The sequence below is a fragment of the Spermophilus citellus genome (genome assembly GCF_964194105.1).
Source record: "Spermophilus citellus genome assembly, chromosome: 8".
In the NCBI taxonomy this organism is placed as follows: domain Eukaryota; kingdom Metazoa; phylum Chordata; class Mammalia; order Rodentia; family Sciuridae; genus Spermophilus; species Spermophilus citellus.
In genome coordinates, this window is record NC_138189.1 from 12,633,788 (window position 1) to 12,658,409 (window position 24,622).

Here is a 24,622-nt window from a genome sequence, read left to right on the forward strand (position 1 = left end):
TGTTTCTGCTCTCCTCAGTCCTTTGCTGTCTACAAAATCAACTTCCTTTGTTCATCTCATTGGAAAACTCATACTATATTACAGAATGAGGCTTTGTCCAATTCTAGAATTACAAATAAGAACCCATTAAGATCTTTAAGTGGTGGGGCTGGGGATGTGGCTCAAGCGGTAGCGCGCTCGCCTGGCATGCATGCGGCCTGGGTTCGATCCTCAGCACCACATACAAACAAAGATGTTGTGTCCGCCGAAAAACTAAAAAATAAATAAATAAATTCTCTATTTTAAAAAATCATTAAAAAAAAAAAAGATCTTTAAGTGGGACATGGCAGAGCACACCTGTAACCCCAGTGATTGTGTAAGGGTCCGGCGGCGAATCGTTGGAGAAAGAGACCACAAGAGACCAGCTTCATGCAATGAGCAGGAGGGAGTTTATTGAAGAGGATCCTAATTCAGCGCGCTGAGGCTCAAGGCTCACTCAGGAAGGGAGAGCGGCCCAGAGCCCAGAGCAGAGGTCAAGCAGAGCTTAAGTACACTTTTTTTTTTGGGGGGGGGGGCTTTGCATACATAAGAACAAATCATCATGAGGCGCGGGAAAATTGAACAACAACTCTGAGACGTGATTAGCACATTCATTGGCGGGAACAGGTTGGGCGGGGGTGATTGGTCACTTCTAAGCGAGGTACACATTCAAACTGATTGGTTCGGGCCCTGTGACAAACTGCACAGGGCCCTAGGCTAAATGGCCAGTAGGGCGTTGTTTTAACTATCTCAGGAATTTCAGGTTCTGGGTGTAGCAGAGGAACTTAACAATACCTAGTCTTTTACATTTTAGTTCAAGCTTTGCAATTTAGAAGCTTTACAATGCCCAGTCTTTTACATTTTAATTCAGGCTTTTGCAGCTTAGAATCAGCTTAGAAATTTTACCTTTACAATTGAGGAGGCTGAGGCAGGAGGATGACAAGTTCAAGGCCAGCCTCAGCAATTTAGCAAGACCCTCAGCAACTGAGAATCTGTCTCAAAGTAAAATATAAAAATAAAAAATAAAGGACTGGGGATGTAACTTAGTGGTAAAGTACCCCTGGGTTCAATCCCTAGTATGCCAAAAAAAAATTTTTTTTTTTAGAAATATACAACATTAAGTTAAATTTGCTGTGAATTTGTCTTTTGATACATTCAACAAAAATTTTTTGAGCACATACTCTGTATCAGTTGTAAGACGCTGCACCGCACTTTGAATGAGAGACACCACACAACACAGGTCTCAGGAGAGGTTCCGCTTTATTACCAAAGGCTGTGTGTTTATATAGGTCTAAGGAGAGGTCACAGGGCTGAGGTAGATAACAGGTCGCCCGTTTATTGGCAAGCTCTTCCATATGTCAGTTCTGGAGCCCAAGAAGTTAATTCTTATTGGGGCTAAGGTTTCCCACCCGCAGGATTTGAACATTGGTGCCGGCGGGAACGTTTCGCGCCAGTGAAAGAAAAAAAAAGAGGAGAAAAGGGTCATTAGGCACCATGTTGGGGTTTTTTTCTCTGGGGGGCTGCTGCTGTTATATGTTTTCCCAACATCAGTAAATGTAACAGGAACTGGAAATACAATCATGTCCTCTTGGTCCATAGAATGTCAGAAGAACCCTAAGAATAATTTAAATGCCATGGTAATAAGCCTTGTAATGTAAAGGTAAAATTTATAAGCTGATTCTAAGCTGCAAAAGTCTGAGTTAAAGTGTAAGAGACCGGGCATTGTAAAGTTTCTAAATTGCAAGGCCTGGGCTAAAAAGTAAAAGACTAGGTATTGTTAAAATTCCTCTGCTACCCCCAGAACCTGTAATCTCTGTAGCTGTTAGGACAATACTGGAACTGCCCAGTAAATATTTCCATTGATTCCCTGGTTGTTTAATAGCTAAGGGCTCCAAGTAGCTCGGCACGTAAGCATCCAGGCCACAAAACCAATCAGTTTAAATGTGTACCCCGCTTAGGAGTGACCAATCACCCCTGCCCAGACTGTTCCCGCCAATGAATGTACTAATCATGTCTCAGAGTTGTTGTTCAATTTTCCTGCGCCTCATGATGATTTGTTCTGATGTATGCAAAGCCCCCCGCCCTCTCCAAAAAGTGTACTTAAGCTCTGCTTGACCTCTGCTCTGGGCTCTGGGCTGCTCTCCCTTCCTGAGTGAGCCTTGAGCCCCAGCATGCTGGTTCAATAAACTCCCTCTTGCCAATTGCATGAAGCCAATCTCTTGTGTGGTCTCTTTCTCCGATGCTCCGCCGAACCCTTACAGTAAGAGACAAATGTAAGGTGTTAAAAATCATTGGCAAAGAGGACCTGATCTAGGAGCATCGGGAAATAAAATTTCTCTGGGAAATTAAATCTGGGCAGGGACCTGAAAGATGAGTAGTAATTACTCTGGGCAGAAATTGCTTGGTGTTTAAGTATACAATCTCCCTTTCTTTGTTAATTTTATTTATTTACTTTTAAAAGACACATTTATTCAGCACCACGATCAGACTGTAAGGGTCTGGCGAAATGTCGGAGAAGGAGAGACCACACGAGACTAGCTCCATGCAATGGCAAGGGGGATTTATTAGGGATCCGTTCCAGCGCACTGGGGCTCCGTGCTTACTCAAGAAGGGAGAGCAGCCCAGAGCCCAGAGCAGAGGTCAAGCAGAGCTTAAGTACACTTTTTGGAGAGGGTGGGGGGCTTTGCATACATCAGAACAAATCATCATGAGGCGCGGGAAAATTGAACAACAACTCTGATACATGATTAGTCCATTCATTGGCGGGAACAGGCTGGGCAGGGGTGATTGGTCACTTCTAAACTGGGTACACATTCAAACTGATTGGTTCGGGCCCTGTGACAAACTGCACAGGGCCCTAGGCTGAATGGCCAGTAGGGTGTTGTCTTAACTATCTCAGGAATCTGGGTGTAACAGGAACTTAATAATACCTAATCTTTTACATTTTAATTCAAGCTTTCCAGCTTAGAAACTTTACCCTTTCAAGACTATTACGTTTAGCAATCAACAGCATGGGTGCAAAAGAAAAGGTCTACCCTAAAACCCTTTGCTGGAATGCATCATGCTTTCCACAGAACAGAAACTAAAATAAACTGTTATTCAATTAGTCACAGATACAGGCCTCAAGGCTTTTTGCCCATACTCTGTGCATTGTCTAAACCACGACTCTGTAGCAGCTCAACCCTGCCACCCCTGTGGGTGGCTGAGTTCACAAATGTGTTGAAACCTGCAGCTTCCTGGCTCTCCTCTCCTGCTAAGCTTTGTTTCCTGGCAGTTTAGTTAAAACCTTCGGCCATGCTATAGCTACTGCGGCTGGTTTCATGGTTTGGCTGAGTATTGATCTCCACCACCTTCAGGTCCAGAGCTTCTGACTCCAAAGTTTCCGCCCTTCATGGGTCTAAAATTTGATGTCTGATTGTTGTAGTTGCCAAAACCATTGTAGTTTCCACCACCTCCAAAATTGCTTTTGTCATTACCAAAGCCATTGTATCCTCCCTGCTGCCACCAAAGCCATCTCGACCACTGAAGTTCCCTCCACGACCAAAATTGTCATTTTCACTAAGACCACCTTCATGACCACCACCAAAGTTTCCAGAACTGCTTCGCCCTTTGGCTAGATGGATCACTAGCCATCTCCTGCTTTGACAGGGCTCTCCTCACTCCACAGCTGTGGCCGTTCACACTGTGGTATCTCTGAATGACAATCTTATCCACAGAGTCTTGGGCGTCAAAAGTTACAGAAGCAAAGCCCCTCTTCTTTCTGCTGCCTCGGTCAGTCATGATTTCGGTAACTTCAATTTTTTCGTGCTCGTAGGTGATGTTCTTCAGTGACTTCTTTAATGCCACCAGCAAAGATCTTTTTAACAGTTAAGCGGGCCCCTGGTCTTTGGGAATCCTCTCTGGAGACAGCTCTTTGGCTCCACATCTCTTCCATCCACCTTGTGTGGTCTGGCATTCATGGCTCATCCACTTCCCCACAGTGACATAAGTGACAGGCCCAAAGCCCCTGGAGCGCTTGGTGTTTGGGTCTCTCATTCCCACACAGTGCAGTCCATCTTGCTGCCTCCTCTCTAGGAACAAAGTGCTGTTCCTCCCAGGGCCCTGCTGCCTGGTCATCCATCCCTGGTGACTCCCATGGCAAGGCTCAGTGGGCAGAAGAGCTCAGACACGTGCTGCTTGCTGGACAGTTTGGTGTGGCGGACAGGTCTCCAAGGACACATACCATGGCATCGTGGTAAAAAGTGCTGTCCGTCCTGTTGCCCCAGGTTGGTACTGACTCTTCCCCTGAGGAGGGGACAACGGCCTGTCTGAGATGCTGGCCTCCCTCTGGCTATTCTGAGGATAGGCCTGAGATGTCCATGGTGTCCCAGGGCTCCCTGACAATGGCAGGGAGGTGTGCAGGGACGATCACCGGGTCCATGTCCCTTTCAGACCTCAAATAAGCTCTTTTTTCACTCCATGGCAACCGTCAGTGGCGCAGCTGAAAAACAAAACTGCTGGATTTTTTTTTTTTCTGACAATGAAACACAAAGGTTCAGGAAAAAATATGGAAAACAGTGTTGTGTGCCTGGTTGGCAGCACATCTGTTTGAAAGTGCAAGGTTGTAGACCCAAATGACTCGGGCTGAATGGCACAGTTAAGGATGAGGCAGGTTTGCAAGGTCCTCTGTAGCAGCCACCTGGGAAGCCAAGCAGCAAGCCACGGCTCAGAAACTGTCTTGGGGACATTTGAACCCTGCAAACCCAATGGAACTGCAAGGGTCTGAAAGTCCCTTGCAGCTTATTGGAGTCTGAGGCTCATGGAATCTGCCACTGACGTGCACTGACGTTGGGTTTGGAACACGTACGTTGCCAGAGATGCCCCTTTTTAATAATGACTCCTGCCCACCATCAGGAACTGGTAGAGACAGGGCATCTTCTATCCAGAGCACCACATAGAATGCTGTGAACTAACCTGCCCAACCTCATTCTGGTACTTATGAAACTTACCAGAAAAATCAGACAGGTTTAAGAGAGCTTGATCTTCAAGTGGAAATAAATGGTCCATCTAAGATGAGGCCTGGTCAGGACCTCAGGAACCAGCAGGCTCCATAGACAAATAGTTACCTTATCAGAAGGGACCAAGAGACTCACAGAGGATGCTTTATTCCTTTGGTGACTATCCGGGGTTTGAGAATCAAAGATGTGCCTGCTGACAGTATGGCCAGGTTTATGGATGGTTCTGTGAAACTGAAAGCAGACAGGTCCCCTGGACTATGGCTACCCTCTGGCCAGCAGGTACCTATCTTTTGATGGAGACTGGATATGAACAACCCATCCAATGGGACAAATTGCGGGCATGATGAAGGCCACCCTGGCCACTCCTCCCACCATGCCTTGCTACATCCTGCCAATTCATGGCCCAAAGTCCCCACCATCTGGTCAGGAGAATGGCAAAGGAATGACTGGACCCCCAATGTTGGGACAAAGACTACAGGAGAAGCTCACTGCCTGGGAAGGACGAATATATGTCACCCACCTGGGTGTTCACAAAAAAGGAAACTCTGAAATAGAACATGAACAGAACTCTCATGCCAAGCAGGCTTGTGCCCATGAGGATCAACAGTCACTCACTTGACACACCAGTGGACCAGACAAGGACGTCTACTTCAGATGTGACCAGGGACCATGGGCTGTGGGGTGATCCTGGAAGATGTCAAGACATAGGGTGCTGTGCAACCATGCTATATTTGCCCATGGACCCAAATTATCCCCAGAGGAACCCTGAGTCACAATACGAGGACACTCTCAGTCTGGCAGATGGACCACACTGGGCCCCTGACCCCAGCAAGGGGGTTTATCAGTGGTGCCTCTCTGCCATTTCCCCTCCTCGGGCTAGAGCATTGCCATTCCAGCCCGTCATGGACGTGGGAACTATCAGAGCCACCCTTGGACAGGACCTATGTCATGATTTTAGATGTCTCAGGAGACTGTACTCTGACCTTGGAGGTCTTCACTGCCCAAGTAGCATGACAGCGGGGGCACTTTCCCGGAGTATGCTGGACGTTCCATACCCTGTCAGGAGCAGGCCAGCAGAGACACTGAAAGGTGGGTGTCCAACCCACATGACACGGGGGCCACTGGACATTCAGCACTGATCCCAGCAAAGGGAAATGTGGCACCACAGCACCTAGGGGGACATGCTGAGGCGGGTGGGATGAGGTGTGCTGGCAGCCACCTCCTAGGCTGCACCTGCTACATCCCAGTCTCAGGTAACCAACCATCCATTTTCTTCTTTCCCATTAGAACACAGCCTGGGGGAGGCCTGTGGTTCAGGCCACCACAGTACCCTAGACAGGGTCCCCAACCCTAATCTGGAGGCCATGTTTACCCTGAGCGCCTCCTTTAATGGGGTTTTATGGGAGTGAGGAACCAGACCAAGTGAAAAACCAGCCTCTATCTCAGAGCAAAGCCTGTCCAAGGAAGGGACATGACCTTTGTCCTTGGAAAGACCCACAGAGCACTCCTAGGCACATTCCCACCCCGCTAAGTGGTTTATCTACAAATAACAGGAGAGATCTGCTGGGCCAGGTGTCCCTGACTCAGTCAGGCTAGGTGGAGACCCATAGCAGCCCCCTAGCAGCCACCAATCAGCATGAGACAGGGAAATACCTGGGATGCCAGGTGACCTCCCAGTAGTTTATGGTGTTGAGAAACCATGTAGTTCAGCATGAACACCCCTCTTGGCTTAAACCAATCAGTTCAAATGAATCCTCCTCTTGTAGTAACCAATCACCCCTACCCAACTTGTTCCCGTCAGTGAATGTGCTAATCACGTTTTAGAGTTGTTATTTGATTTTCCCTCGATGTGTGATGATTTGCTAAGAGATGCTATGATGTATGTGGGGGTCCCTGCCTTCTCCAAAGAGTGTATAAAACTGCTGCAAACCCTGGGCTCGGGGGCCTCTCAGCGTCACCAGTTGCTGTGTGCGTGGAGGACTGAGCTAGCTCGCAATAAACACCTCTTTGCTGTTTACCTCCATCTTGGTCTCTGGTGGTCTTTTGGGGTCCCGAATTTGAGCATAACACAAGGAGCACCTTTAATGGCCCTGGGGCATCTGGTTATCCCATTTGTGTGGACAATGTTATCGGACACATCAAGGTTGTACAGGATGCAACCTCCCTTCCTGGACTGGCTGAGTGAGGTCAAAAGGTCAGAGCCAAACAACAAGGGCAATGGGTATCCTGAGGAGACCTGGACAGCCTGGGTTGTGGTACCTGGGCAGCTGGCACCCCAAGATAAAGACAGAACACCTCTGGCCACAGGAGGTACAGGCATCTAATCTCTCCTCTTGTTCCTTCAAAACACCCAGTGGTGCCTGGATTGAGAACGGTGGGGGTGGGGTGAGCACAGCCACCTGGCAGTGAGAGAGTTAAAGCATGCTGTATTCAGAGCATAGGCCCCAGACCCAGGAAGTCCTCAAGGGGCCAGTCATCTGGCAGGATCCTAACAGCCACTGACAATTCTGATGGAAGGGTGAGCCCCTCAGTATGGGTGCATATACACAGGATGCCTAATAGTCCATGCAAGAGGCTTACCTTGAAAACAGACATAAAACTCTTAAAAATAGACATAAAATCAGAGATGGACTCCCAACACTGACATGGATGTGGCTGTTTCCTAACTCGCGGTTAGAACAGACACAAGCTTGGTACATTCAGACTCCTAGCAACTCTCTCCGACCAGAGTGACCTTTGTGGGGAGTACTGGCCTGCAGAGTGCCTGTCGCCCTCAGGTGGGGCGTGCTGTTTGGGATTCTTGGGTCCTCGGGTGTTTGACTCTCAGGGACCACACTCTAAATTGGAAAGGCCACTCACTCTGACACATCACAGGGGTGCCTGAGGCACCCTGCCAGGGTGGGGAGAGCTGAACTCTGGCTCTACTCTGACAGTCTATGCTGTCCTCCCACCCAGTGTAGGTGCACATGACATGGGGGAAAAAATGGCGCACAACTTGACCTTGACTATGCAGAGATCCCTCCTGTTACTGCCCCAGGTATTCAGGATGAAGAGGACTCAGTAGCTCTCCAGCCTCGTGGTGGTGGATCTCTCAGTTGTCCTTGATCACCTGCTGGCAGTAGGAGCAGTCTCTGTGCCACTGTCAACACCTCTGACTGTGTATACATCAATTCAGCCTGTAGGAGCTCCAGCTCCAACAGGATGGTGGTCAGCTGTCCACCTGCACTTCCCCTGACCTGATTCACTCTTTATCTCTTTAGCTGGCTCAACTCTGGTAGTTAGGGTTCCTGGAGGAAGATTACCCTCCAAGCAGGACTGACCATTCCCCTGGATCTGGTCTTCCTAGTAATCCTGATGAAGTGCTGTCTCTAAATGACTGAGAGATTCTTGGATAAAGCCACATCCAGAGGGGTGGCTCCAGGGCCTCCATTAGGCCCCGTGCTGCCTGCAAGTTCTGGGTGGGCTATGGTCCTGCCAGACTGGGTAGGTTCCATCTGCTGTTTCAGCAGCAAGGTGAGGTTGGGGTGGGCTGTTGGGAAAGTGTGTGAAGCCTTTTGGCTCTCAGGGACCACATAGGAATGGGCCTTGGGCCTGGAACACTTTCTAATCAAGAGATAAAAGAGCCACACCCTGGGCCCAGTTTGGCCTTGGGTGCAGGCTCAGGGTGTGCTTTGTCCTAGTTAAGCATATGCATCAGTAGCCCTCAGGCATGATTCTGCTCTCAGTGTTTCAGACTCAGGGCCTGGGGAGGAGATTAGATAAGGTCATTCTGCTATAGCAGGAGGAGGGTACCTGGAAGCCAATTGACCAGTGGCTGCAGGGGGTTTTCCTTGGCAAATCTAACTCCAAGATGCAGCTGGCAGAAGTGCTTGAACTTCTGCTTCTGGTGATAGGCTGCAGATGCCCCCTGCTCAACACTACATATGCTAGAACAGAAATAGAGAAGTCTGAGCTTCTGACAACTTTGTGGAGTGGCAGTACCTGCCTTAATCTTCTTTCTACTAGAGAAGATAGTCTCTAATGTGTTTAAGACTCTGTTTAAGAATTTCTTAAACAATGCACAAAAGACTATATAATAGTAAATATATATATATGTATGTATATATATATATATATATGTATATATATAATGTACTGAACTGTATTAAAATGCACTTTTTTAACACACAAACATACAGATAGACACACACACACACACACACACACACACACACACACATGCATGCATGTACGCACATGCCACAAACTGGAAGTATGTTATATATAAATATACTAGAGTGCCAAATGTATTTAGCATATGTAAGAAACTATAAACCAATTTTAAGAGATAAATTACTTGTATTACTCATGATTCTTTAGAAAAACCAAACCAACAGGATAGATACAGATCTACAGAAAAAAATAAGGAAATTCATTATGAGAAATTAGCTCATGAGACTATAGGGACTGAGAAGTCACAGAGTCTGTCTACTGCAAGCCGGAGACACAGGAAAGCTGGCCTAGTCTAATCTTCTTTACTCAGTCCACTGATTCAACTGCTAACCTCTTCCAGACATATCTTCACAGTCACACTCAGAAATTGTAAGGGTCCGGCGAAGCGTCGGAGAAAGAGACCACTCATGCAATTGGCAGAAGGGTATTTATTGTTCCAGCATACTGGGGCTCCATGCACACTCAAGAAGGGAGAGCAGCCCAGAGCCCCGGGCAGGGGTTGAGCAGTGCTTAAGTACACTTTTTGGGGAGGGCGGGGACTTTACACACACCATAGTTTCCTTTAACAAATCACCATACACCGCGGGAAAATCAAACAATAATTCTTAGACTTGATTAGTACATTCATTGGCGGGAACAGGGCGGGTGGGGGTGATTGGTCACTCCTAAGCGGGGTACACATTCAAACTGATTGGTTTGGGCCTTGAAAGCCTACGAGCCGGGTTACACAGGGTCCTAAGTTATTAAACAACCAAATGGCCAGTACGGCATTGTCTTAACTGCCTCAGGAATTTAACCCAGGCTTTGCAGTTTAGAAGCAGGTTTACAATGCCTGGTCCTTTACATTTTAACTCAGGCCTTGCAGCTTAGAAACTTTACCCTTTCAAAATAAGGTTTCATGAGCTATCTGGGTATACCTTAGTCCAGTCAAGTTGACACATACAATTAACCATCGAAATACCAAAAGATGAGTAGGTAAAAGGCATTAGCTAGCAGACATTACCAAAGAATAAATAGATATTATGAATAATCTACGAGAAGATGCACAGCCTCACTAGCTAAAATTGCAATTGTTATGTTCGAATTCAGGACCCCCAAAAGACCACCAGAGACCAAGATCGAGGTAAACAGCAAAGAGGTGTTTATTGCGAGCTAGCTCCATCCTCCAAGTGCGCACACAGCAACTGGTGATGCTAAGAGGCCCCGAGCCCAGGTTTGCAGCAGTTTTATACATTCTTTGGAGAAAGCAGGGACCCCCACATACATCATAGCATCTCTTAGCAAATCATCACACACCACGGGAAAATCAAATCACTCTGAAACATGATTAGCACATTCACCGGCAGGAACAAGTTGGGTAGGGGTGATTGGTTACTACAAGAGGAGGATTCATTTGAACTGATTGGTTTAAGCCAAGAGGGGTGTTCATGCTGAACTACATGGTTTCTCAACACCATAAACTACTGGGAGGGTCATCTGGCATCCCAGGTATTTCCCTGTCTCATGCTGATTGGTGGCTGCTAGGGGGCTGCTATGGGTCTCCACCTAGCCTGACTGAGTCAGGGACACCTGGCCCAGCAGATCTCTCCTGTTATTTGTAGATAAACCACTTAGCGGGGTGGGAATGTGCCTAGGAGTGCTCTGTGGGTCTTTCCAAGGACAAAGGTCATGTCCCTTCCTTGGACAGGCTTTGTTCTGAGGTAGAGGCTGGTTTTTCACAATGGAATACCACTTCACATCCACTAGATTGGAAAGATAAAGTCTAACAAAGTCAAGGAATGACACAAATGTGGTAAAATGGGAATGCCTACACAGGGCAGGTAAAGCATTCTCGGTACTGTCTCATAAAGTCAAGGACCTACACCCTACCTCCCAGCAATTGACTCTTTTCCTTCTACAAGTATTTTTGAACTTGTGAATCAGGACACATGTTGAATTAATTTATTTATTAATTTTTGGCCATGTCATTGGATTTTCTGCTCCCTCTGATTTCCTCGGCAGGCCAGGGCTGCTAGTGCTACCACCGGCAGCTCCACCAGCATTTCCTTCCTAGGTTCCTGTATCTCGTACTCCAAGAATGAAATCCATGGAGAGCAGAGAGTGAGTGTGAAAGTAATATTTATTTGGGCAAGGAGTCAAGAAACAGAGCTCTCACCAAGCAAGAGGGGCCATGAGAGCAGGCTGTCACTTAATACTAGTCTAGAGGTTTCTGTGGCTGCTCTTGGGGACATGGTTTGATATTTATGCTAATCAGGTATTGGGACATGCTAAGGCCATTGGTCTGGCCTGCAACATCCTGATTGATTTGCCCTTTTAGTTGTTGTGTTTGAATTTTCTGTAGCCATTGCTCAGGTCCACCCCATTGTCTCTTTTCCCACCTCTCTGGGACAAAGGAGTAGGCGGAAATGTTTGGAATGTGTCTGCAGGGCAATCTGCTTCAGTGGAGCAACCTGTACTTCCTGTCCTACTGAGAGAAGCCTTTTGGGATGCCCATTGCCTTAACTGCCTGCCTATGTTTTACTATCTGACTATCCTGTCTATTCAGTTATTTGGAATTAAAAGTAGAAGCCATCCAAATGTCCATTGACAGAAAATGGAGCCACACAAAACTACATACAACGGAGTATCACACATCGGTGAAAATGATCCACCTAAACCTGCGTGGAATAACATGGATGAATCTTAGGAATAAAATACTAAAGGAAGAATGTCACTGAAAAACTATATCCAGTATAAATGCCCTTTAATAAAGCTCAGAAACATGATGAGAAAGCAATGATTGGTGACTTCAATGGTAATGGTAATTTCTAGTCTGGGTTTAAGTAGTGGTTTCACGGGTATCTGATTTACTAATATGCTTTAGAAGTAGCATACACATGATAATTATTCTTCTGATGTATGAAACAACATATTTCAAAATAATTTCTAACCATTAAATGAACCATTTACCCCTCTGGCTGTTTTTCAGCAGCCTTCCCATTTGTTGCCTATGTGTGGCCATCAAATTCCTCATCAGGAAATAAAAGACTGTGGTCCTCTTTCAGATGTGACAGCTTCCCAGCACCTCTTGCACACTGTCTTACGTTTAGGAGATGTTCCAACTTGGGAGCCCCAGAGCCCTGGGAGAAAACTGAAGACTCATTTCTCAGTGGGTTGCCCAGCCCAAGGCTCCATGGATCCTTGGGGAGATTTTGATTAGGGGAGAGCAATCTGAGGAGGGAGATTCTTGTGGGACCAGAGCTCCTAGTGGGGTAAAAGCAGAGGCTCCTGTTATTCAGAGGTGGCAGTGGCCTTGACACGGAATTTGTAGGGCGGAAATGCTGGGGCAAAGGAAGCCGGAGTGGAGGAGAGCAAGGCTCCCATCAGATCAGTCCTGAAGCCCTCTAGCCAGTTGCTGGACACTCTGCCTCAAGTCTTCCCTCTGATCCTCAAACCACCCTTTCAGAAAACTCCATCCCTACTGAACCAACAAGGGGTGGCATCTGCAAGCTGCTGTCCCCTCCAACTACCTTGGACAGACTCTCCTGCTGTTGTAACAGCCGCAAAGACTGCCACCCTGTTTCAGATTAGCTTTACTTTGTGAAATTGTCCATTGTAAAGGGACGATTCACTTTCCCCAACATTGTAACTTCTTTTAAAAGAGCACAAAACAAACCATTCTTTAAATGGCTGAGACATTAACTACTATTGTCAACTATTCTAGGAAAAGGGGACAAAAACCCAAATGAAACATAACAAAATTTGTCCCAGACCCTCGAATCAGTAGATGTCTTTTAGTTTTTTTTCAGAACCCAGAAGAGCTGGTGGTTTTCAAATAACATCAAAATATAGGCCAAGGACTTGCTAATCCAGTTCTCTACTTAAAAGAAGAATAATATTTAACTTTCATGAATATAATGTGTTTATCTAAAGGATCGTAGGAGAAGAGAGGAAGGTCATTTGTAATGGCAAGAATGTTCTGACTGAAGAGAAAGAAAAACATTCCCTGAAGACGGCTGTACAGCGAGAGGCCAGACTTAGCACAGCACTCTCCCATAACTAATCACTCTCCTCTTTTCCTCCTCATGTCAACCTTTCCAGTTACCTGAATTCTTTGAAAATTGTCACCAGGATGAAAACCCAGCCATTTTCCTGACCTGCTAGTTGATCATAACAAAACATGATTTCCTTCCCACCAACCCAGTCTCTCAACACTGGCTGTCATGCAGTGAACAGAACTAATCATTTTTGAACAATCGTTCTGCATTTCATAAACTGAGATCCAACCTGTTCTTGGTATTAGGGATACAAAATATAAAATTATATACATACACATATGAACACACACACACCAACACGTTTCACGTCCTCAAGGAGCACCAAGTGTCATCAGGAAGGTGGTGCTGGAGACCACTCTTGGTTAATGGGACATCCACTCACATCCCTTTCCCTCCTTGCCTGCTTCTGTTACAGGAGCCAAGAAAGGTCGACACCCATCCCACGCAGCAAGGTGCAGCCATGTGACCCAGTTCTGGCCAACAAGAAATGGGTGGAAGTCTGCTGGTCGGGGCTTGATAGAAAGTTTTTGCTTTTCCCACCAAAGACAGATGAGGGTGGGAGCCATGACGTCCTCCATCCTGCTGCCTTGGGTGTGGCTGTGATCCCTGCACCCCCCATGCCACCTCCTTGGCACAGGCCAGCCAAGAGCTGGGACAGCTGGCGTTGCACAAGCAGCCAAAGGAATCAACTGGGGTTGAACAAAGCCCATCTCTGGACTTGCTGCCTTGTGAGAAATGGAGACTGCTATTAGTTTACATCACTGTTAATCAAAACGTTCTGCTACTTGCAGTTGAAAACATTCATAACTTAGAGAAAACTTACAAAGAGCAGTAGGTGTTGTAAAGATGTTAAGGAAGGGCCTCTGTCTTGACCAACACAGTAGAACCTTCCATGTCCGTATGCGCCTTGCTCTGGGGAGCACTGGAAAAATCATAGCAAAACTCCTTCCTCTGCTGGCGTCATTAATGTTACAAAGCTGAGATCAATGGCCAAGTGCCTAATGCCAGAGCTGTGTGAAGGAACTGTCCACACAGGTACCTCCCAGCACACTCATTCATACTATTGTAAGGGACCACAAGAGACTGGCTTCATGCAAAAAGCATAAGGGGATTTTTATTGAGGACCCTGATTCAGCGCGCTGAGACTCTAGGCTCACTCAAGAAGCGAGAGCAGCCCAGAGCCCAGAGCAAGGGTGGAACAATGCTTAAGTACACCTTTTGGGGGGGACAGGGTCTTTGCATACATCACAGTTTCCTTTAACAAATCACCTTACACCGCGGGAAAATCAAACAATAATTCTTAGACTTGATTAGTGCATTAATTGGCGGGAACAGGGCTGGCTGGAGTGATAGGTCTTTCCTGAGGAGGGGGTTACATTTAAACTCATTGGTTTGGACCCTGAATATCTACGTGACAAGCTGCACAGGGTCTTGAACGCTTTCGTGAGAAGTTGCACAGGACCCCAGGCCATAATTCAACTAATTGGCCAGTAGGGCCTTTTCCTAACTGCCTCAGGAATTTAACCCAGGCTTTGCAGTTTAGAAGCAGGTTTACAATGCCTGGTCCTTTACATTTTAACTCAGGCTTTGCAGCTTAGAAACTTTACCCTTTCACTATAAGGGCAGGGCCAGCCTCACGAGCAGGCGACTCATGTAGCTCCACAGGTTCCAGCACCTACAAGTGTTCTGTGCTTGGTTTAATACTCTGCTATTAGCACCTGAAATTCTTAGTTTTTAAACACAGAGCCTCATGTTTTTGCTCCAGCCTCTGAAAATTACATAACTGGATCTGTGAAGAGATGCTAAAATATGAGTACAATAGTATCCATGATTTCACTTTCATGGTTTCAGCTAACCAAGATCTGAAAATATTAAATAGAAACTTCCAGAAATAAACAGTTCATAAGTTTTAAATGACTTTTATTATGGTATATTGTTATAATTATTCTACTTATTATGTAATATTGCTAATCTCTTACTGTGCCTAATTCATAAATCAAAGTTTATCATAGGTAAAGTTTATCATAGGTAAAGTTTATCATAGGGGAAAAAACAGTATATATAGGGTTTGCTGCTAACCTGCCCACTGTTTCAGACATATACTGGGGGTCTTGAAATGTATTTACTGTGGATAAGGGGCACTACTGTGGACCAAATCAGACATGTGGTACCAATTAACTCAATTTCCCTCACCTCCATCCTCATATATTTGTTGAAATATAAATTGACTTCTTCCTACTGAAGCGCATACATGGTACCCTCACATGAAAACCACACTCTCCTCATGATGCTGACTTGGCCCTGGGGGTGGTTTTTTAATATGAATGTGCAAGGATAAAGAAGCAGCTCCCTACCTTGAAAACAGCCTGTTTGACAGTTTCTTGGTCTGTAGCCTCCCTGGGAAAAAAACAAATGCTGCTTCTACATGATGTACCTTATTATCTAATCTCTAACTCTCTATGTTTCACAAGAGTTTGCTCAGTCTGGTAAGGAAAAATTAAACCCAAGTGAGAAAAAGAAACATACAAAGTATGAAATGTATTACTAGCTTGAAACCATGGCAAAGGAGTGAAGAACATATTTTGAGCAAAACCGCGTAAAGTTATCTGTGTATATTAGTTAGAATTCAAGTTCAGCTACTGTACCAAAGATCAAAAATAGTGGCCCAATAAGCGACATGTCTGCTTCTTTAAGTGACAGCTAAGACACAGCTGTTCATAGATTAGTCACTGGCCCATTTATGTTACAAAGCTGAGACCCACTGGTGACCCGTTTCCTTAGTCCTGTGGTTTAAAATGCTGGGGCTCTGGCTCCCCGCATCATGTCTACCTTCCAGGGAGAGAGGAGCAGAGGAGGAGCAAGACTCACACTCCCATTTTTTGGAAATCTTTAGGTTTAGGTTTCTTCCAAAGCACTCTCGGTTCTCTTCCAGCCCCTGGTTGCTCCTTCTTCATCCTGGGCTTGTTCTTCCTCCTTGTTCCAGCGTCTTGGTGTGAAAGGCCCTTGAGCTCAATTCTTGGATCTTTGCCTTGTCTCTTCACTCTATCTACCCTCTTTCCTTTCATGGCTTCAGGGATCATCTTTATACAATGATGTGGGAAGCCATTCTGACACGTGATTGGGCGACTCCTGTTAAGGGTCTGAGGCGTTCTGGCTGTGTCAGAACTTTCCTGATGAGAGAACCCTTCCGTGTGGGGGGTGTGACTGACCACTGACCCTGGGGGCCCAATCACTGACCCTGACCTTGGAGTGCGGTCCCCCCTCAACCTTCATTGGATGGAATTCTCCCCTGAATCTCTTGTTCCCCAATAAAAAGCTACTCCCAGGCGTGTTTTCTCTCTCTCTCCTGCTAGCCCTGAGTAATCCTTGCTGCCCTGCCGGGCGGTTAGAGGTGGGAACCAGAGAGGGGAGCCGACTCGGACCTGGCAATAGAAATAAGGTAACTGAGTCTGTGTGTTTTATTTTGATCTCTTCTAACTTTTTTGCCAAGAACCTCATTAATGAAACCATTGCGCTGGCCGCATGGTGGAATTGATTCCCCAATTTTTATCTCCATCCCAGAACTTCCTCCTGAACTCCAGACTCATTTATCAAGCTGCTTCCTTCACATGGCCCTAGGATGGATACCCAGGTGTGGATACCCCGACCTCCCCCTGCAGACCCGCGTGTCGTCACCATCCTGGTCCTCTCCACACTGATGGCAACTTCCCCCTCATGGTCACGAGGGCCAAAAAGTGGAATTGTCTTTAAGTCATCCCTCAAACCCAACTTCCAGTCTATGAAGAAGGTTCCTAACAGCTTACCTAACAGACAGCCGGAATCTGATACGGCTCCCGGCTTCCCTCTGAACACCGCAGTCTGACCCTCATCTAGAGCATCACAGTAGCCTAACTGGTCCTTTCCACCTTGTCCTCCACAGACTCTTCTCCACCCAGTGGCCTGAGTAATACTTTCCAAGGCAGATCACGTGTCCCCCTCGGTTCAAAACCCTCTAAGTTTCCAACTGCACTCAGAGTAAAAGTGGAGTCCTCGGAGTGGCTGTGAGTCCTACATGGTCAGCCCTCCCGGTCTCCATTCATCCATGATTTTACTTCTCCTGCTCCCTTTCATCCCTCCAGGAGCTGCACAGCCTCCTCCCTGTTCCTCAAGTGGACCGGCAAGCTCCTGCCTCGGGCCTTGGCACTGGCTGTTCCCCAGGCCTGGAAGCTCTTTTCCCAGATCAACTGTGTTTCATGCTCCCCAGATCCCCCACTGACTGCTCCCAGCCCCTTCTTGCTCTCTTTTTATCCAGCAGTTATCACCTTCTGACATACCATACAGTGTAGCTGTTCTTGTGTGTGTCCCCCAATTGTGATTCCCCAGAAGCAAGGATCTTGATACCTCTTATTCACTGAGGTACCCTGAGTGGCCACAGCCATTCCTGGCTTTTAGTAAGTGTTAAACAGATACTTTTAAATGAACTCATGGATGAAGCACAACCTTGCCTTGAAAGCTGCACAGGCGCCTTTTACTTCCACTCCTTCCCATTACCTGAAACCTAGTCATTCTAGAAAAAAGTTAGGAAGTATAGTTTTTAATTAAGTAATGATGTGCCTTGCTGAATCTCCCATTGCTAGAGGAATAGGAAGACTCATTTTGGGGTATAGCTCACACAATATTTTCCTAGGCAACTGTGACTGAATAACATTTTCTACTTATGATTTGGTGGGGAGAGATTGCAAAAGTAAAAGGATGGGGCTGGGGGTGCAGCTCAGTGGCAGAGAAGATGCCTAACATGCATAAGGCCCTGGGTTCAATCCTCAGCACTGCAAAAAATAAAAATAAATAAATAAATCTAAAAATATAATAAAAGGAGATTTTAGGAAAGTTAAGAGTATGCCATAGTTAATACATATACTGACTCCCTTAATCCGAACACAAGAAAGAGATATGTACAATTTTTGCTACTTGAAAATGTTTCTCCCTGCCTTCTGTAAATAAATGCCAACGTTTAATTTTTAATTAACTAATTTATTCGTTTATTTTGGTACCAGTGATTGAACACAAGGGTGTTTGACCACTGAACCACATACCCAGCCCTTTTTATTTTTTAATTTTGAGATAGGGTGTCACTAGGTTGCTTATAGCCTCACTTAGTTGCTAAGGCTGGCTTTGAACTTGCAATCCTCCTGCCATAGTCTCCTGAGCTGCTAGGATTACAGGCGTGCACCACCAAGCCTGGTCAACATTTTATATCTGCTAGAAGCAGCGTTGGATCATTAGCCTGTCCAGGGGTCTGCAAAGTGATGTGACTGATATTCATCAATGTTGATGTGACAATTCCCTTCTCTCCTCTCTGATGACTCTCCACTCTGCCTCTCCCTGGGATTCTTCCATTACCTGATGTTAGGTGTCTTCCATTCCCTTGCTTATCTTGCTTGTGATGGCTCACTTAGGGAAACTATCCCATCTGTTGGCTGTAGAACTCACCCTGGTGCAAGTCTGCATCTTCATCTCAAGCCCCCACTGGACATTTTTTTTCCCACTTGCTTCCCCTTCAATGTCCCATTCCTGAAGTATGTAATAACCACCCCAAATAGCTTGCCTTCACAGCATCTCCCTTCTAAGCAGTAAGGAGGGGTTAGGACCCTAAACACTGCACTTGGGTATGTCTCCCACACCACAGGCTTTATCTAGCTGATTCCACCTTTCATTTCTCAAATGGAGTCAGTTACCAAGTTCCATCAGAAAGTCATGCCTCCAGCCAGCTTATTAGAAAATAAGCTTTCCAAAAATTTAAAATCCTGACTCTGATGGAGAAATAAAAATGAACACATGTCAAAGATTTTATTTCACTCATGAAGGAATTGAGAAACTAATGTGACTCCATTTAAAAAATAAATAAAGATTCTCATTACCGAACTCTGTTCTCAGTGAGGGCAAGTGGGTCATCATTGCCAAAAAATAAATAAATAACAGCAGCTTCTACCTCAAGGCCTGTCCTAAGGAAGAGGGCGTGACCCTTGTCCTTGGAAAAACCCACAGAGCACTCCTAAGCACATACCCACCCTGCTGAGTTGTTTGTCCCTGGGACGGCTGTGTCGGAAGGATTGTGAGTCCAGGCTCCAGCTTGCAATAAAGACTCTTGTGTGCTTGCATCGGATTCGGCTCCCGGAGGTCTATTGGGGTCCCATGAATCTGGCATAACAGAATCAAATAGTTGTTATGCTGGGTTCAAAAGAGAATTCTACAATCCCTAAAACAAATGCCAAATGTCATCTTTGATATAAGGAGAGCAACTAAGAACAGAATTGGGAGGAAGAGCATGAGAAGAAGATCACCATTAAACAGGGTCGAGAGGGGGGAGGGAAAGAGAGAGAGAATGGAAATTGCATGGAAATGGAAGGAGACCCTCATTGTTATACAAAATTACACATAAGAGGAAGTGAGGGGAAAGGGGAAAAAAACCAGAGAGAGAAATGAATTACAGTAGATGGGGTAGAGAGAGAAGATGGGAGGGGAGGGGAGGGGAGAGGGGATAGTAGAGGATAGGAAGGGCAGCAGAATACAACAGACACTAGTATGGCAGTATGTAAAAAAGTGGATGTGTAACCGATGTGAATCTGCAATATGTATACGGGGTAAAAATGGGAGTTCATAATCTGCTTGAATCAAATGTATGAAATATGATATGTCAAGAGCTTTGTAATGTTTTGAACAACTAATAATTTAAAAAAATTTAAAAAAAAAAGAATTCTAATAGTGGATATAATATAGGTTGGGCCTACTGAAATCAACAGGTAAATGGAGACAAACTGGTTTTTCTCTTCCCTGGACAGAAATGTCCATCAATTGTACATTGTCCCAGCTTCTACAAAGAGCATCACTGGCTCCTTGTTGACTCCCACATCCACAATAAACTTCACTTCCTGCCTTTCAAGATCCTGTTTAACCTAGCGTCATCCTGTTTATATCCACCTTTTATTCTAGGCAGTTCTAACATCTCCGCCCCAAGCCAAGCCTAAACCTTCCCACATGCTCTTCCTGATCTTGTGGCCCTCAGTCATCTATGTCCTTCTCATTCTGCTGGCTCATTTGGAGCTGTGTGTGTGCATGTTTATTATCTGAAAGCCACAAGTGACACCAACCCTTTAATTACCAACGCTACCTTCACTAGACCTTGATCATGCATTCTTTCAAACATCTTCTGAGCACCTCACATAGCAACTAGGCACAATCCAGACACTAAATCTAGGAACTGAATATCCCAAGATGAAAGCCAAGGCCCCAAGATGCCTGGGGGGAGGGTGGGGCAAAGAGAATAAGGTGACTACACTTTGAGGCAGGCTCCTTTGGGAGCACAGGGAGGCACATAACCTAGTTGTGGAAGGTCAGGAAAGTTTCCTGGAAGATATGGTCAAGCAATGAAATAGACACAGAAAGAACTCCTTCCCATCCCCATGACAAATAAATACCTGAGATAACCATAGGAGGAAAGACTTATTTTGGTTCATAGTTTCAGAGGTTTCAGGCCATGGTCACTTGGCTCTGTCATTTTAGGCCATACTGATACCGCTGTTGACGCACATGGGGTGCATAGAGAGGCGCTTACCTCGGTGTAGAATCTCGGTATGGGACCTCCAATATGATACCGCTGTTGACCGGTGACGAGTCCTTGCTTCCCCGATGTTGAAGAATAACACCAGAGAAGCACGCCGAGGCCAGGTCAGAGTAGAAATTAGAAGTTTATTAAAGGACAGCAGAAAAGACTTCTCCCGGAGGAAGAAGGGGACCCAAGAGGTGGAATCCGTGGAAGTGCGGTTGTTTCCCCTTTTTATAGTTTTGGGGATGGAATGTAGGAGGGAAGGGTTAGGACACAGGTGGGCCAAACGGGCAGGAAGGACTTTTGGGATGGGCTTATCACTTCTCTGGGATGGGCTATCTCCAAATCTGTTGGGGGCTGTTTCTTTGAGGTGGACTTTGGCCTAGGGCCTTTTCGGGACTTCATTAACATTCCATGAGTTGTCCTGTGTTTTCCCTGAGTCATTCTCAGCATGGCCTCCATTTTAGATTTCACTCCATATTAGACCCGATTTACCTAACTACACTGACTACCTAACTTTAAATCTGGCTTCAATACCATGGCAGCAGCAATTAGTAGAAGAGATCTATTCACCTCGTGGCAATCAGGACACAACCAGGGGCCCAATATCCCCTCAAAACCATACACCCAGTGACCAACTTCTTCCCACCAGACCCCACCTCCTAAAGGGTCCACCAACTCCCAATAGCCCTGAAGGCTGGAGGCCAGGCATTTGACACACAGGTCTTGACACACAGGCCTGGGGGGACACTCCAGGTTCAAGCCATTTCATATACCCTCATATAATTGTATAAGTCTTTTTTTAATTTTTTTTAAAGAGAGAGAGAATTTTTTAATATTTATTTTTTAGTTTTCGGTGGACACAACATCTTTATTTTATTTTTATGTGGTACCGAGGATCGAACCCAGCGCCCTGAGCATGCCAGGCGAGCGCGCTACCGCTTAAGCCACATCCCCAGCCTAACTGTATAAGTCTTATTAAAATTTATTTCTTAAAACTATCTTATGTTTACTAGATAATTAAGGATAGCAGAATATGACAACCCAAAATACATCACTTTGACATAAAGATTATTTTGAGCCAAAGGCTGTTGAAAAACAACAAATGCAAAAGGGCTCTTTGGCCTCACCTTTTCTTTCTGAAAGTGAGTTAAAACTCACTTGTGAATGATGCTCCCCCCATGCCAGGAGGAAGAGAGCACTATGGTCAGAGACAAGAAGTCGAGCAAAGAGAAATCTGCATCATCTATCCTTGTGGAATTAATCCTACGTTCCTTTGGCTTCCATGTATAGTTAATTGTTTTTCACAATGATTACTTTGTGCAACCTACAATATAAGTACTGAATTACTTTTCAGGTCCTCATTTCCCTGTGGGGTCCCAGGTATATGCAAATTTTTAAATAAAATTTATATGCTTTTCTCTTGTTTGTCTTATGTCAATTTAATTATAAGGCCCAGTTTAAGACCCTAAAAAAGTAAGTTTTCTTACTCTTACTTTATAATGAAGTCCTTGAGGATAGGGACACTGTTATAGATACCATTTTATTCCTCGTTTTTTTTTTTTTTTAACAGAAAAACACAGTAAAAGCACCTTGAAAACTTGGGATTTGCTGGATGATCCCACTTTAACTACATAGACGCTGGAAGTTCTAGCCAACAACCAGTCTCATCCTGCCCAGTCTTCCAGATAGGGTGATCAAATCTCTGCTCTGCCTATGTCCAACCCTCAGGCAGTGGAACAGATGTATTTCCTTGTGGCAACAGAGACTTTGGCAGCGTCTGCTTGCTTTGCTGATGTGTCCTTTCCCTCCACCTGCTCCCAGAGTTGAAATCAAAGGTTCAGCTAAAATTATGATAAGATACTAGTTTATTATTAAAGCTATCTTTTGTATCCCTTTTTGTGCTTTCCTGGGTTCCCAGAGTTGTATGCAGTCGTGTATTTTTTTTTTTAAGTGAAATTTTTAAAACGCTTTCAAAAACTAAAGCTATATTAAAACATTAGGTCCTATTTTCAAAAACAGAATTTGGGCCAACTGCCTTAACAGTGCTGCATCCTTGAACCACATGAAAGTTCACAAGCAAGGACAGCAATAAAAATAACTCAGAGCCAGTGTCTTCCCCATCCAGTTGAGTGTACTGCAACTGTGACAACAAGCGCTGGTGCCCTGTCGTACTTCCCGGGTTCCCTAATAGCTTTGCAGCGCTCGCTCCGCCTCCAGGCCGCCTCTCGAGGGACGTCACATGCAGCTCCGCCCCCCTCCTGAGGCCGGTCGGGACCCTAAAGCCGGGTCTAGGACCCTCCTTTCTTGGTCCCAGGGACCACAACAATAGTTCAGTGCTCTTTCCAATACTAAGCCGGTCCCCAAAGCCGCGCGTTCCCCCAGCACCGCTCACTGTTCCAGCGCGCTCCCGCCCGGTCCAGGGCGCACCCACTCTCCCCGCCCCCCGGCGCGCGCCGGCTCGGCCCAGCCGCAGCCCGGAGGCGCGCACCAGGCCGCGCGCCGAGAGCCCCGCCCCCTTGCACCTGTCCGGCTCCCACGCGCGCGCCCGGCGACCCCGGTGGACCCGCCCCCAGGCGCGCGCCGTCCCTCCCTGCGCCACGTGCTCGCTGGAGGGCGGCGCAAGGGGCAGCGCTGAAAAGATGTTCTTGCTGCCTCTTCCGGCAGTCGGGCGAGTTGCTCTCCGGCGTCTGGGAGTGAGTTGTCTCCGGGGCCGGAGTCTTGCCACCGCCGACATGACGAAGGTGAGAGGCGGCAGTTGCTCCCGGGCCACCGCGGGAGGCCTGCCTGCGGGAGACCTGGGTGCGGGGCAGGGCGGGCCCAGGCCGCGGCGTGTGCGGCTTCTGCGCCAAGTTACACAAATCGACTAAAATGAAAAGTTTCCTCCTTTTGCAGGATCGGCCTTGGCAGGGGCTGGGGTGGGGTCGCCGGTGCCCCCTTCCCCGGAGATTTCCCAGTCTGCTGTCTTCTGATGGCGCGATCTTCCTTCTTGTCCGGGGAGTGCCTGGTTCTGAACCCTGGGCAAGAGAATAGCTGCCGCTACCATTTCCCGATCGCACTTTACTGAGCCTTCTCCCTCTCACTGAGCTTCAAAAATGACATGCGCTTATTTCATTCATCATCTTTTTAGTTCTGGACGTGACTAAGAAGGGATGGTGACATTATTGTCCCAAATGTCAGCAGAGGTCCCAGAGTCAGCCAGCCTCAGGGCCTGGGCTGCACACCAAGACCTCCTTGCTGCAGTCAAGGGTCAGAAAACAGGGCCTCTGGGAGCAATTTCCCTGAACGTGTTTCTAGAGGAAACGAGATCCTCTCTAGGGAAAGGGGCGCTGCAGAGAGACGCGTTATTTCGTGAAATTAAAAGAAAAGCATTTTCCAGAAGAAAAGGCTGCTCCACCTAATTGGGCCCTGAGAAATTAGAGTGATCCTTCATATTAGGCAATTCAGGTCTGAAACATCTGGAAAGAGAAGTGGCTCAGTGGAAGGGGCACAAGCTTGGGAGTTATGCCGGAGGATCAGAAAGAAATGACTCTCCCTGGTGAAGAATTCTCTAGATGGGGGCTTGAGACAGGTCTCCTGGAGGTATCAACAGATGACAGAGGGACCACACATTTCTTCAGTGCTCTTTCCAATACTAAGCCTGTAACAGTGACCCGTCTCCTAGGTTCTCCATTTGGTCTATGGGAGTGTGCAGTCTGAGGAAGGTGAGAACCTGGCAGAGTTATCAATGCCAAGGAAAGTGTATTTTCTTTGGTGAGAAAGACAGACAGGGCGGT

At 46.4% G+C, this 24,622-nt stretch overlaps 1 protein-coding gene and 1 pseudogene across 3 annotated transcripts in view; one reads left to right on the forward strand and one right to left on the reverse strand.

Annotated features, from left to right (window-relative positions):
- Nucleotides 1-3,336: 3,336 nt before the first annotated feature.
- On the reverse strand, nucleotides 3,337-4,053 carry LOC308655029 (heterogeneous nuclear ribonucleoprotein A1-like; annotated as a pseudogene). Its single transcript has one exon. The product of its transcript is annotated as a heterogeneous nuclear ribonucleoprotein A1-like (transcript).
- Nucleotides 4,054-23,433: 19,380 nt separating this feature from the next.
- LAP3 (leucine aminopeptidase 3) overlaps nucleotides 23,434-24,622 on the forward strand; it is a 30,355-nt gene continuing 29,166 nt past the window's right edge. For both annotated transcript variants that reach the window (XM_081303510.1, XM_081303511.1), the window contains exon 1: nucleotides 23,434-23,590. In XM_081303510.1, coding sequence (XP_081159636.1) covers nucleotides 23,489-23,590 — 102 coding nt within the window. In that variant the 5' untranslated portion in view covers nucleotides 23,434-23,488. The remainder of the gene's footprint in view (nucleotides 23,591-24,622) is intronic.